Raw genomic sequence first — 12037 nt, forward strand, 5'->3', positions numbered from 1 at the left:
GCAGAAGAGGAAACATTCAGAAAGGAGAGCTGAGTAGCCCAGGGCCCCACAGTTAATTTTTAAAAGCACAGCCGAGATTCAAAGCCATCTGAGCTCCCAATGGGTTCTGTTTCTTCCCTACTCTTAGCACGCTGCATTGTCTCCCCATGAGACTGGGCTCTTGGGGGCCGGACGCGAGCCTGACGCCCCGAGGTCCCCCACAGCACGTCCCAGGCTCCGCCTGGGAGGCCAGCCGGCTCTGAGGAGATGTCACCCTCCCCGCCCCCTTGTCAGTCAGGCCGAGGGGGCGGCGCGCTGAGCTCAGAGCTGCCGCAGCGCAGGAGCCGGAGCCGGAGCGCGAGCCAGTGGGGCTCTCGGCGCGAGCGGCGGCAGGCGGCGCACCCCAGGCCCGAGCACTGCTGCGCCCGGCTCAGGTCCTGTGCTCCGCCTGCTGCAGACCGACCTCAGCGCCTTGCCACGGCCCGATCCCCCCGCTGGCCCCGAGCCCACCCCGGCCCGGCCTACCCGAGCCCCTGCGTCTTCCCGCCGCAGCCGCTCCAGTCCCAGCTCGGCCCCGCATCCAGGTGAGGCGGCCGCGCTCTGGGAGCGGAGACCCGGAAAGGACTGGGGATGGAGAGGGGAGTAGGTGGACCGGGTGAAATGGGGAAGGGGCTGGAGAACGGAGAAGGGGCGCCGGTGGGCGCCTCTCCCTGTGCAGCCCGGGGCAGGTGTCTGCTGCTCAGTGTCTGCAGCCGCCTGGGTGGCCGCGTAGCCGTGCGCCCGCGCCCGTGTGTCCGTGCGTGTCGGAGTGCCCGCGCGCGGTAGAACGCCTGGGTGTCCTGTATGTGCACGTGAGCGTGTCCGTGGAGTATTTCTGTGTGCATGCACGGCCGGGTGGCATGTGTGTGTACAGTTAGGCGCAGAGCCGGCACTCCGGTTCCGCGGGGCTGCAGCTTGCGGGTTCCCGGGAAACCGAGGCGGGGCCCCTCCCGCGTCCCGGGGTTTCAAGGACGCTGGGACTCGCCACTGCCCGGTGGCCTCGCGCGGGGGACTGGGAACGGCGGGAGGGGGTCCGAGCCGGAAGCGCGCCCGGGTCTCAGGAGGGCGGGGAGGGGAGCGCCCCCACCGCGTCCCTCGGGCAGCGCTGGGGTGAGGGTGCAGGACCAGCGCCCCGTGCCGTGTGTTCGCCCACCCTAGGCCGCCAGGATGGACGTGTTCATGAAGGGCCTGTCCATGGCCAAGGAGGGCGTCGTGGCCGCCGCGGAGAAAACCAAGCAGGGGGTCACGGAGGCGGCGGAGAAGACCAAGGAGGGCGTCCTCTACGTCGGTGGGCGAGGGCGAGGGGCGAGGGGCGAGGCGCGGGGCTGCGGGAGGCCGGGGGTCGCCGGGGAGAGGGCTTGGGCACTTCCAGGGGGTGGGGGTCTGCGCAGGAGAGTGAGTCAGCAGATGGAGCGGGGTCCGCAGGGTCACTGGGGACACAGCCGACGGGCGGGGGGATGGGAGCCAGGGTTGGTGAGGGTGGGATTCAGCTGCAAGGCCAGAGATGAGCAAGTGATCAAAGCAGGTCGTCTTCCTTTTCTCCTCCTCCTCCTTCTTCTTCCCATTAATAGTTACCTGGTTTTGAGTCCTTTCTCTCGCCAAGTGCTGTGTGAAATGCCATAGCACCTATTCCCTCATTTAATCCTCCTGCCCATTCCACAGACCAGGGCTGGCCTCCCCAGAGGTTTCACTGTCTTGCTCAAGGTCACACAAGCTGATAAGATCGGAAGCTGGAGTTGAAGCCAAGCTTTCTGGACTGCAAGGCCCCACCCCTCCCCTGCTGCCTCCCTCCTATATTTTTGGGACTCCCTCCAGCCCTCCTCCCCACCTACTGCCACCTGAGTTGCTCTCCGAGCCTCCCAGTGCCTGTAGTTCCACCAGGGCCATCTCTCCTCCTGGTGCCCCTCCTTGCAGTTGCCAGCCGGCATCGGGACAAAGGCCAAGTGGCTAAATCTCTCACCCTAGATGCGAGAGAGGAGGGAACCTGCAGCATCGTTCGTATAAAGGCAGGCAAGGCCCGGAAACTGGCATGTACTGAACCCAACCTGTGATTCGGGCCTTTCTTGTGTGCAGTGGGTAGAATGTCTCCTGGGCAGGCGGAAGGGGGCTGCTTTTGGCTTTGTGGTCATTTGGAAAATACTTGTTGACTACCTACTAGGTGCCAGCCATTTCATGGCTCCCGGAGACGTAACAGTGGACAAGAGAGCCAAAGGCGCTTTCTCTCCTGATGGTGACACAGGAGTGGGACTTGACAAGGGGCTGGGGCGGGGGCCACTTTGTTGGGGGGGGGGGTCGAAGAGGGTGACATTGGAGCTGAGTCCTGAGAATAAGGAGCCAAGATGGGGTTGGCAGAGGCTAGAGAGCAAAGGGAATGGTTGGTGGGCGAGAGCTGGTTCATGAAGGGCCCTTGGAGACCAGGGCAAAGCATTATAGTTGCCACAAGAGATTAGAAGATAGGGACTGACAGGATCTGATTTCAGTTTGGAAAGGTCCCAGCGACCTCTGGGGACAGAACACAGCCCAGCATGTCCCCTGGAAGGTAGTGTGGCCACCAAGCAAGGGTGGCTAGGGCAGCGGTGATGGAGTCGGGGAAAAGGCTTGAGCCCACACCTACTGGGACCCATTCTGGCCTCCCTCCTCCCCCTGCACAGGAGCCACCAATGACTCCCAGTTCCTACCCTGTTAAGCGTCAGCTCCCTGTACCCTGACATGGTCCCGCCTCAGTCTATGTTCCCAGCTTTGTTTCTCACCATCCCCATCCCCATCTCTGCAGGCACACGGACCACCTCGATGTGCTTCCTGCGGGCCCCAGACGCACACCTCTCTGTGCCCTGCCTGCATGCTTCCCTGTGCTTAGAGTACCCTCTCCAGTCTCCCTTCTGCACATCCACCTGCTCCCCATCTGTCAAGCCCAGGCAATGCCCTCTCCCCGATCACATACCCCTGGAGGCTGGAGGCCCTCTCCCCACTGCTTGAGGTCCTGAGCACCAAATCTGCTCTCCTCATACCCCATCCAACAGTGAGTGATTGGCCGGGGGCTGGGCACAGAGCAGGTGCCTAAAAAGGTTTCTGGGAGGAAGGAATGGGTACACAGGCAGCTGTCCCCTGTCCCTGGGTATTGCTGGCTTTAGATGTGAGAATCCTGTCTTCTCACACCTGCCCCCCCCCCTCCCAGGGGTGTCAGCCCGCCCACACTCTCATTTCTGGGTCTCTCAGCTGTTGTCTGAGTTGCCAAACCCTCAGGATAGGAGATTCCTCTCTCCCTGGAGGGCTCCCCTCACTTCAGATCAGCCCCCTTTGCCTTTCCTAGCAGCCCCACATTTTGCTGTGACCAAGTTGCCGCTCTCCTGGGAAGACCCAGCCCTGCCATAGGTGTCAGTCACAACCTGCTCATCACCCATAGACCCATCAGGCACCTAAGACACTCCTCTCCGGCCAGAAGGAGGAATCTGTACCCTTGTTAGGAGTAAAGAGTCTTTAGGAGAAATGGAGTAGGTGGAGGTCATATGGCAGCATCCATAGGTAGGATGTGGGTAGTCATGCACCAGGGGCACCTTTCGAAATACATAGCCAGTTTGCCCCCCAGCCCCACCCTCATCTGCTCCCCCCACCCCACCCCCCGGCTGAGAATTAAATGAACTGGTGCTTTGTACAGTGCTGGTGCTCAAACAACAGCCCCCTGAGGGTGCAGGTATCAGGGCAGGTAGGGGTGGTGAGGAACAGACAGCGGGCAGAACTGATGCCCTAAGGAAGTAGGTGTGGGGGGCTCAGTGCAGCGATGAGGGGGGACTTGTAGGATTTTGAAGCCCAAGGAGGCAGTGATGGGGCCAGGATGCCCATGCCAAGCAGGTCCCTCTGCCCATTGTGTAACGGCTGTGCTTTCCAGAGTCTCTGACCCTCAGCTCACAGCCCTTAAATGTGTCCCTTTATCTTCCTGCAGGAAACAAGACCCGAGAAGGGGTGGTACAAGGAGTCACCTCAGGTACCAGCCCAGCCCTGGCACAGCCCCTTGCCCTCCCCAAGCCTGAGAGCTGCCTGATTCCAGAGGGTGGGGATAGGGGTGGTAGAAAAGGGCACCCCCAAGGGTTTAGGGGGTGCTCCATGGGAAAGGCAGGTCCCGGGTCACTACAGGGGAGGGGGCGCCTATGTCTCCTTCACCTTGACCCCCAAACCCCTTCCCTAACCCTCTGCCCACTCTAGTGGCTGAGAAAACCAAGGAGCAGGCGTCACATCTGGGAGGAGCTATGTTCTCTGGGGCTGGGAACATCGCAGCAGCCACAGGCCTGATGAAGAAGGAGGACTTCCCCACTGATCTGAAGGTGAGCAGTCCTCCCACCACACACATGAATGACTACAAATGTACACGCGTGCCCATCCACCTGCCGCCAGGCTCCCTGCCACCCCAGCCAGCCACCTTACCTCGCCTTCTGCAGGACCCTGTTAGAGAGTCTAGGGGGGTATAGGTGTGGGGCTCCCTGTGACCATGACCCAGATCTGGCTGTGCACATGTATCCTGCTTGCAAGTGTGACCTGGACCACTCCTGGCCACGTCTGCAAGTGTCATTGATTGTTCATTCATTTCTTTTCATTCAACAAGTATTTATACCAGAGAGGAACTGTTCTGGGGATTACTGCAATGAATAGTTACCTGCACTCATGGACCTGACATTTTAGTGATAGAAGACAGTAAAAAGCCAATCAATAAGATTATTTCCGACAGGGATAAATGCTATGAAGGAAAGACAACAGGGTGATAGGATGGATAGTCAAGGGATGCGGGGCTGCTGTAGCTAAGAGGGCTTCTCTGAGGAGGTGACATTTGAGCTGACACCCAAGGGATGAGGCAAGCCAAGTAGGGAATGTATTTCAGGCAGTAGCAGCAGTTCATGCATAGGCCCTGAGACAGGCAGGAGCAGGTGAGGTCCAGGTGAGAGCGGGAAGGGGGAGTTGTGTGTCACACGTTTGTGCAGGCATGTCCCCCCAGGTAGTGGCGGTGGCTATCCGTGTGTGCATAAGACAGGTGCCTGCAGGAGGACACCTGCAGAATAAGCGTTGTGAGCTCTGGAACCTCACAGAGCTGGATCTGAATCCCAGCTCCACTACTTCCTGACTGTGTGACCATGGGCAGGCCTCGTCATGTCTCTGAGCCTGAATCTTTGACTGTAAGATGGGAGAGGAACACAATAGGGCTCTTATATAGATTAGAGTTAACATAGATCAGAGGTCCTCAACATGGAAGCATGCACGAGAATCACCAGAAGGCCAGGTTAAAATACAGACTGTTGGCCCCAACCCTAGAATTTCTGCCCCAGTAGGTCTGAGGTGGGATCTGATCATTTATATTTCTAACAAGAACCCAGGTGAGACTGATGCTGCAGGTTCAGAGACCCCACCGTGAGAAGCACTGGTGAAGAGACAGGCTTGCGTACAGTGAGTGCTCAGTAAGACACAGTGGCCCCTTGACCCTGTGAGCGGTCTGTGTCTGCCCCAGGGGCTCTGTGAGCACAGGTGTGCATGGAAGTGTACCATGCACTCTGTATTGCACTCTGGGCCCATATGTTTGCACAGACGTTCATCCCCCTGTGGGATGATGCATGCCTGTCCACCTACAGGGGCAGACTCTGCTTCTGGAGGGCGAGGGGGGGCTCCTTCTTCCACACCTGGTTTGGGAAGTCAGTGTGCATTCCACGTGAGTGTATCCGTCAGGCTGAGGGAGACCCACCCCATTCTCCACTGCAGACACTTGCACAGTTGGTTCCTTCCACTTCAAGTCCTGCCCATGCATTTTACCAACTGTAAGGCCTCTCATTTCTTATTATTTCATTTCCAGTGATTGCTCCCATTCATTGACCTATTCTATGTGCAGGCACTGCTCTAGACGTGTTACATAGAGGAGTTCATTGACGCTTCACAATGTCCCTCTGTGGAAGGCACCACAATTAGCCCATTCTACAGATGCAGGAACTGAGGCTCGAAAGAAGTGAAGTGACTTGCCCAAGACCCCATGCGTGCCTGCCTCCCTGAGAAAGTGGTTGGGAAGATAAGCTCAGGTCCATATCACTGGAGTCACTTGATGCCAACTGGTGCTAGGACCTCTGCTGGGGGCTGGGGTGCAAGAGAGAGGCAGGTCTGGGCTGTTTGTGAGGGGCATTTGCACAGAACCATCTTTCTCTGTCTGCCTACCTCCTACCAGCACCTCAAGCCTCCTCTCCCAAGAAAGAGCAAGATCATAGATTTACAATCCAAACCACAGCCCTCTGGGGCCACCCAGCATGGGGGAACCTGGGCGAGCCCAGCGTGCGTGCTCCTGAGTGTGTCCCATCCCAGCCTGCTCACGTACGGCATCATGGAAGCCTCCTATACTCCTACAGAGCAGACACCATCCCACTTCACCCCGAGGCTGCTGAGATCAGCGGTGAAGTGACATCCCTGATGCCAGACAGCTAGTGAGTGGCCAGACGAGGAAACACCCTCACGTTAGCAGCACCCAGATCAAGATTCAGAACACCAGCCCTTCAGGAGGCCCACCTTCTACCCCTTTCCAGTCCTTACCACCAGGGCCAAGACTAGGGTGAGATGAGGGAGGTGTCTGGGGCACATAATTTAAGGGGTGCACTCATTTCCATGGTGCTGAGAATGGGTGCCATCTCAACACTTGCACCCTCAGCGCCTCACTCTCCCACCTGCAGCCTGGCCCTGCCTCCCTGTCCATGCTTCCTGCCTTCTGGCATCACAAATTAGCTGGGTGTTTTTAACATCCTATAAATGTTATCCTTAAGTAGGTGCTCTTCTGTTCCCAGCTTCTTCCACTCAGCAGGAAGCTGCGCTATGTACTATTGGTCTCCATATTTATTGTGCGGAATCCATGTGTGATGAAACCATAAGGCACACATCCTTCTACTCGTACTGGACTTCTGAATTGTTTCCAAGCAATGTGCTTGAGCTGGAATTTTTTAAAATTGATTTCAGAGACAGGAAGAGAGAGAGAGAAACATTGATGTGAGAGAGAAATAACAATCGGTTGCCTCCTGAATGTGCTGCCCGGGGATCAAACCCAAAACTTGGGTATGTACCCTGACTGGGAATCGAACCCTCCACCATTTGGTGTACGGGACAACACTCCACCCAACTGAGCTACACCGGCCAGGGCTCAGGTTGGGATTTTTAACACCATGTTTCTTTCCTGGATTCTGATTGTAGCTGGGTGACTAAACTAACATTTCCCCACCTCCTGGGCCTTGGTATATCCATCTGGACACTGAGGGGAATGAGTCAGGTCAAGAGCTGTGAACTCCTTTGCCCAGGGGGCCCACCTAGACAGGTAATTCGAAGGAGCTGAAGCTGCTTGGATGGAGTCGGTGCAACTACCATGCACCGTGATCTGTCTCAATGTCAGCCCTTCAGGATCCCAAGAGTCTTATCTCCACCCAGGAGGGAGGGTCAGTGGTACTTGTGGGATTGGGGGAGGTGGTATGCCCTCCTCCCTACAGGTTCCCCAGGGGTCCAGGTGTGTGCCGGCCCATGTGGCCTTGTGCAGCCGTACATTGGACCCCAGGTTATTGTGTGTGCAGCCAGCTCCATCCCATGTTTGTGCACGTACTGTGCTCACCTGCAAGTGGCTGGCCATGTGTCTGGCAGCCCCTCGTTTGCATGCCTACTGGTCTGCACCAGGCTGGGGAGCAGGTGCAGGGGGAAGGGACTAGAGTCTTAGCTCACACATCCAAGCAACACCACTGAGCTGTTGCTTCCAGCTTATCTTAAAATAGCAACAGCTGAAGAAACCAGGCCACACAGGGCCGCGGGGGAGGGATGGATGGAAGGTGGCAGGGGAATGGCTCAGAGCCCCTGCCCAGCCCATCTGTGAGCCTCCATCTCCAGCCAGAGGAGCCTCCAGGGTTATCTCTGGGGTCCCAATGCCCCACACAGAGCCTGACGCAAGCGGGGAGGGATAAATAGGTGACTGTGTGTGCTCTCTTCCCATCCCAATCAGTGAAAATGATGGAAGTGCAGGCGTCTGCCAGGTGCTGGGGAGAAGGGTATGGCGAGCCCTGCTCCACTCCCCACCCCCAGCTTCAAGCAGGATTTGGAGGGATTTCACTTCTCGTGCATTCATCCCACTTCCAAATAAGCAATTTAATTAGAAATTCTGGTTGCACTGCCAACAAAGCCTCACCTTCCCCTAATCAGCTAAGGGCTCCCCAGGGTAGGAATTTGGGGGGCATCCCTGGCTGCCCTCACAGGCCCTGTCCCTTCTCTGCCTGCAGCCTGAGGAAGTGGCCCAGGAAGCTGCGGAGGAGTCACTGATAGAGCCCCTGATGGAGCCAGAAGGAGTGAGCTATGAGGAATCGCCCCAGGTGAGGGGTAGCAGGGCTGGGTGGGGCTTTGGGCACCCCCGAGGCTAGCTGCCATCCCCAGCTGGGGTGGGAGGTCCCTGGCAGGGTAGGGTTGGGCCAGAGAGCTTCAGATCCCCATTACCTGGAACCCAGGTCCCCATAGGTGTTAGCATGGGGTGTAGCACTGGGCCCCAGGGAACCCTGCTAGGACTGGCCAGGCTGTTTCCAACTCGCAAGTTCCTTGCCTGGGGGGGGGGGGGGGGGGGGAGGGGCAGTGCACTGTTCCTCCTTAACAGGGAGAGGTCTCAGGCCCAGAGCCTGGCCACTTGGTTCCCAACCCCTTCCTCTTTTGCTCTTTTCCACTTCACCCCAATCCCTCTGATGCAGGAGGAGTATCAGGAGTATGAGCCAGAGGCCTAAGGGGCCAGGAGGGCCCCCCACCAGCAGCACAATTCTTTCCTGGTCCCTGCCTCACCTCCCAGAGCCAGGGCTGTCCTTCAACCCCTGCTCCCCAAATACGAGATCTTCCTACACTCCAAGGCGCCCCCTCGGAGCCTGTGTTAGTATCTGTCCATCTGTCTGTCCTACCCGCCAGCATCCAACCCTGGGGCGTGGACAGGGCCTGGCCTGCAGACGACAAGGGCAGCCTCGCCGCCCCACCTGTGTTGCCCTGCCCGCCCCATCCTGTCCAGTGTCTGCGCGGATGTAGCATGTTCTATGTGTTTTTAAACCAAGATCCGAAAGCGACGGCGCCCTACCCCACCCAACAGAGGCTCTCTGAGCGACCCCTCCAGAATCCCCCACTCCACTCCCACATCGACCCCAAAACCTTTTTTTTTTTTTTACCAAAACCAGGAGTCAGGCTGTGCCATACCCCTCCCCCAGCCGGTCCGGTCCAAGCGCGGGCGTTGTGTGTCGTGATTGTGGCATGGAGAGTCCCCCAGTCCCTGTGTGAGCGTGTTCTGGGCGAGCGGCCCAGCCGCCCCCGACATGTCCGTGAATAAAGTCAACCTGTCTGTAGCCGGCGCCACACGGGCAGGGCTGGGCGCCAGATGGGGGTGGCTGACGGACTTCCAAGTCTCAACCTGCCCCACTCCCCTCTTTGGGGCCCGGCAACCTCGGCCCAGGTGTGAGACTGACAACCTCGGACCTCCGCTTCTCAACCTCCCACCCTCCGGGTGGAATGATCTGGGGAGAAGGTTCTCCTGGGCGGGCGGGGACCAGCAGTTGGCTGGGAGGCGGGAGGCAGCCTCGGGAGCCACCTGCTGGGCGGTGAGGCGCCTGCTGCCGGTTAAGGGAGAACGGGAGCCCCGCGCCGCCGCAGCGCAGGGTGGATGGGCTCACACCTCGCCCCACACGCAGCACAGGCGCGCGGACCTGCGTGCGCGCCGGCCGGAGTGTCCGCTCCCGGGCAGGCGCTCCCGCGCGGACACGTGCACACTCACAGTTGCACGCGCCGCGGAGTCCTCGGAAACCTGCCGCGCGGGCACTGAAAGACGATGTTGTGCGCCGACAGCCCTCTCTCCTCCCCGGAGCGTTTACACGCACACACACCTGCGCGCGCGCGCACCTGCCCAAAGCAGACACACCCATCCAAGGGGACGGGAGATGGGCAGCTGTCTCCGGAGAAACAGCTCGGGCTTCACCCCTCCCGGAAGGGCGCCCAGAGGTTTGCGATCTGGGCTGAGGTGGGCGAGGGTCTGCGGAAATCTGGAAGCCGGCCAGCCCACTCGAACAGACCAGCATCGACGTTGGAGGGAACCCCACGCCACCTCGGTAAGGGAAAGACGGGGCGGAGACACCTCGTTGCTGCGCAGAGGTCCCGCCTCCGTCAAGGCGAAGGAGCCGCTCTCATTGGCTCAGAAGCTCCCACCGCACCCGCGCCGAGGCCCCGCCCCCATCAATGCGCCGCTCTCTCAGCCATGGATCCCCTTTATTTCATCCCCACTGCAGCCGGGCCCGATCCAGGCGGAACCCCCGCTTTTCCTTGCCGCTGGACCCCCAACCTCGCCTGCGTAAGAGCTCACCCCCTTCTCTGCCTGTTCCGACATCCTTTCGGACTCCAGCCCTGGGCTGGAAGGAGCTTGACCAATTCAGTCACCCCCCCAAGTGTTAGCGCTGCCCTTTCCCCGAGGGGGAGGGGGCTGGGAGGGTGCCAGGCTCGGGAGCTCCTTGAGCATTGCGGGCGGTCCGCCCACTGGGGTCACCTTGGCCTGTAGTGTACCGAGCCTTTGCTTGCGGAAGTCGGAGGCGGCTGGCAGATGTGTGTGTAGTGAGAACAAACCGGTGGGCTTGGCTTCTCTGACTCCATGTGTGGGTGCCAGGATCTCCACGCCCCTTTTGACTGAATTAGGACACTATTTACAACCCACAGTACGCAGGGATTGCAAATTCCTGGCCTTCAGTTTGAATTTGGCATATAGAGATGCTTAATTTGCTAGCACAAGGTTTAATTTTTTTTTTTTATGTGATTGCAGTTGGCAATAGCCCCTTTCTCTCCCTGTTCACTCATTTTCATGAGCTGCCTGCTAAAGAATTTGAGTTTGCCACCTCCTCTCCAGATACCAGCACCGGATCCCCAGTTTTAGATGCCAGAACAAGGTTTGCCATCTGGCTTAGGGTGGGGGTGGGTTATTCTTCCTTCTCCGTTGCCAAGCCACGCACCTGGTTTTCTGAGCCTGGTTTCTAGTCAGAGACCAAAGTTGTCTTCCGCCAGGATCACTTTTAAATTGTATTCCAGGCACAGGCACGGAAACATCAGCAGAAGATGCCAGCCCTGTGTCAGAGGGCAGCCCTGGCTGTGGATGCACATGTAAGAACACACAACTCCAGGGCCCTCCCTGGTGACAGGGATGGAGCTACTTACCAAGTGCCCAGTTTGTCTCGGGCATCTGACATCTGTCTCCATTACTTTCACTTGAAATTGTGCTCAATGATTCCTTGTTATTAGACCCAGTTTACAGATGAGAGAATGGAGGCCAGAGAGGCAGTTACCTGCCCTGGGAAACATTGGTAGGAGGTGACAAAGGCCACAAGCCTGATCCCAAAGCCCAATTTTCCCAAAGGGACTTGCTCCTGGGGGAGATAAACACACAACACCATTAATAAAGGAAACCACAGGGGCAGCAGAGTGGAGATAAGAGATGTTGTGCAATTTCACGCAGACTGCAGATGAGGTTGTGTGTGTGTGTGGGTGAGGTGTTGAGCTGTGTGTGCACACTTACGTACATGATGGGAGTGTATCAGTTGATGTGTGTACATGGATATTGCCCACATGTGTTGTGTGTGTTTAGTCATCCAACAACATGTGTTGCACACATACTCTGTTCTTAAAAGTGAGGGGCTGCAGGAACAGCCCTGCAGGTGTCTGCGAGGACATGGGTGTGTGGGCAGCTCGCCTGAGCCCGGCTGGGCCTGCTGATATCTGCGGGTCCAGCCCCATCTCGCCTGATCCATACCTTCCCTTCTTTGCCTGAGCTCTTTCCTCCACAGCTGCCCTCAACTCAGCTTGTTGGAATCCTCCCTCCTCTGAGCTTCCCCTAGCCCTCCACCAAGAAATGGCTAATCCTCGTCACCCCCACCCTGCTCAGCCGTGCACAGTGACCCCTCCCCTCCCGTGTCAGCACTCTGTGGACCTTTGCTGGCTGGCGAACCTGAGAACCGCCCCCTCCCCCTGATGAAGGGCT

General features: G+C 58.3%; 1 protein-coding gene across 1 annotated transcript; it reads left to right on the forward strand.

The window, feature by feature from the left end:
• On the forward strand, positions 1 to 9371 carry SNCB (synuclein beta). Its single transcript, XM_081092032.1, has 6 exons — positions 1 to 563; positions 1177 to 1306; positions 3959 to 4000; positions 4219 to 4337; positions 8283 to 8372; positions 8739 to 9371. The coding sequence occupies exons 2-6, from the start codon at positions 1186 to 1188 to the stop codon at positions 8769 to 8771; spliced, it is 405 nt and encodes a 134-aa protein (XP_080948158.1). The 5' UTR covers positions 1 to 563; positions 1177 to 1185; the 3' UTR covers positions 8772 to 9371.
• The last annotated feature ends 2666 nt before the right edge of the window (positions 9372 to 12037 follow it).

Source organism: Myotis nattereri, assembly GCF_964212035.1.
Source record: "Myotis nattereri genome assembly, chromosome: 5".
NCBI classification, from domain to species: domain Eukaryota; kingdom Metazoa; phylum Chordata; class Mammalia; order Chiroptera; family Vespertilionidae; genus Myotis; species Myotis nattereri.

What these genes read in the sequence shown, in the direction of transcription:
- SNCB (XM_081092032.1), top strand. Translation starts at nt 1,186, where the DNA reads ATGGACGTGTTCATGAAGGGCCTGTCCATGGCCAAGGAGGGCGTCGTG. An exon ending in ACTTCCCCACTGATCTGAAG is followed by an intron (nt 4,338 to 8,282) that starts GTGAGCAGTCCT and finishes CTCTGCCTGCAG; the next exon opens with CCTGAGGAAGTGGCCCAGGA. An exon ending in GCTATGAGGAATCGCCCCAG is followed by an intron (nt 8,373 to 8,738) that starts GTGAGGGGTAGC and finishes CCTCTGATGCAG; the next exon opens with GAGGAGTATCAGGAGTATGA.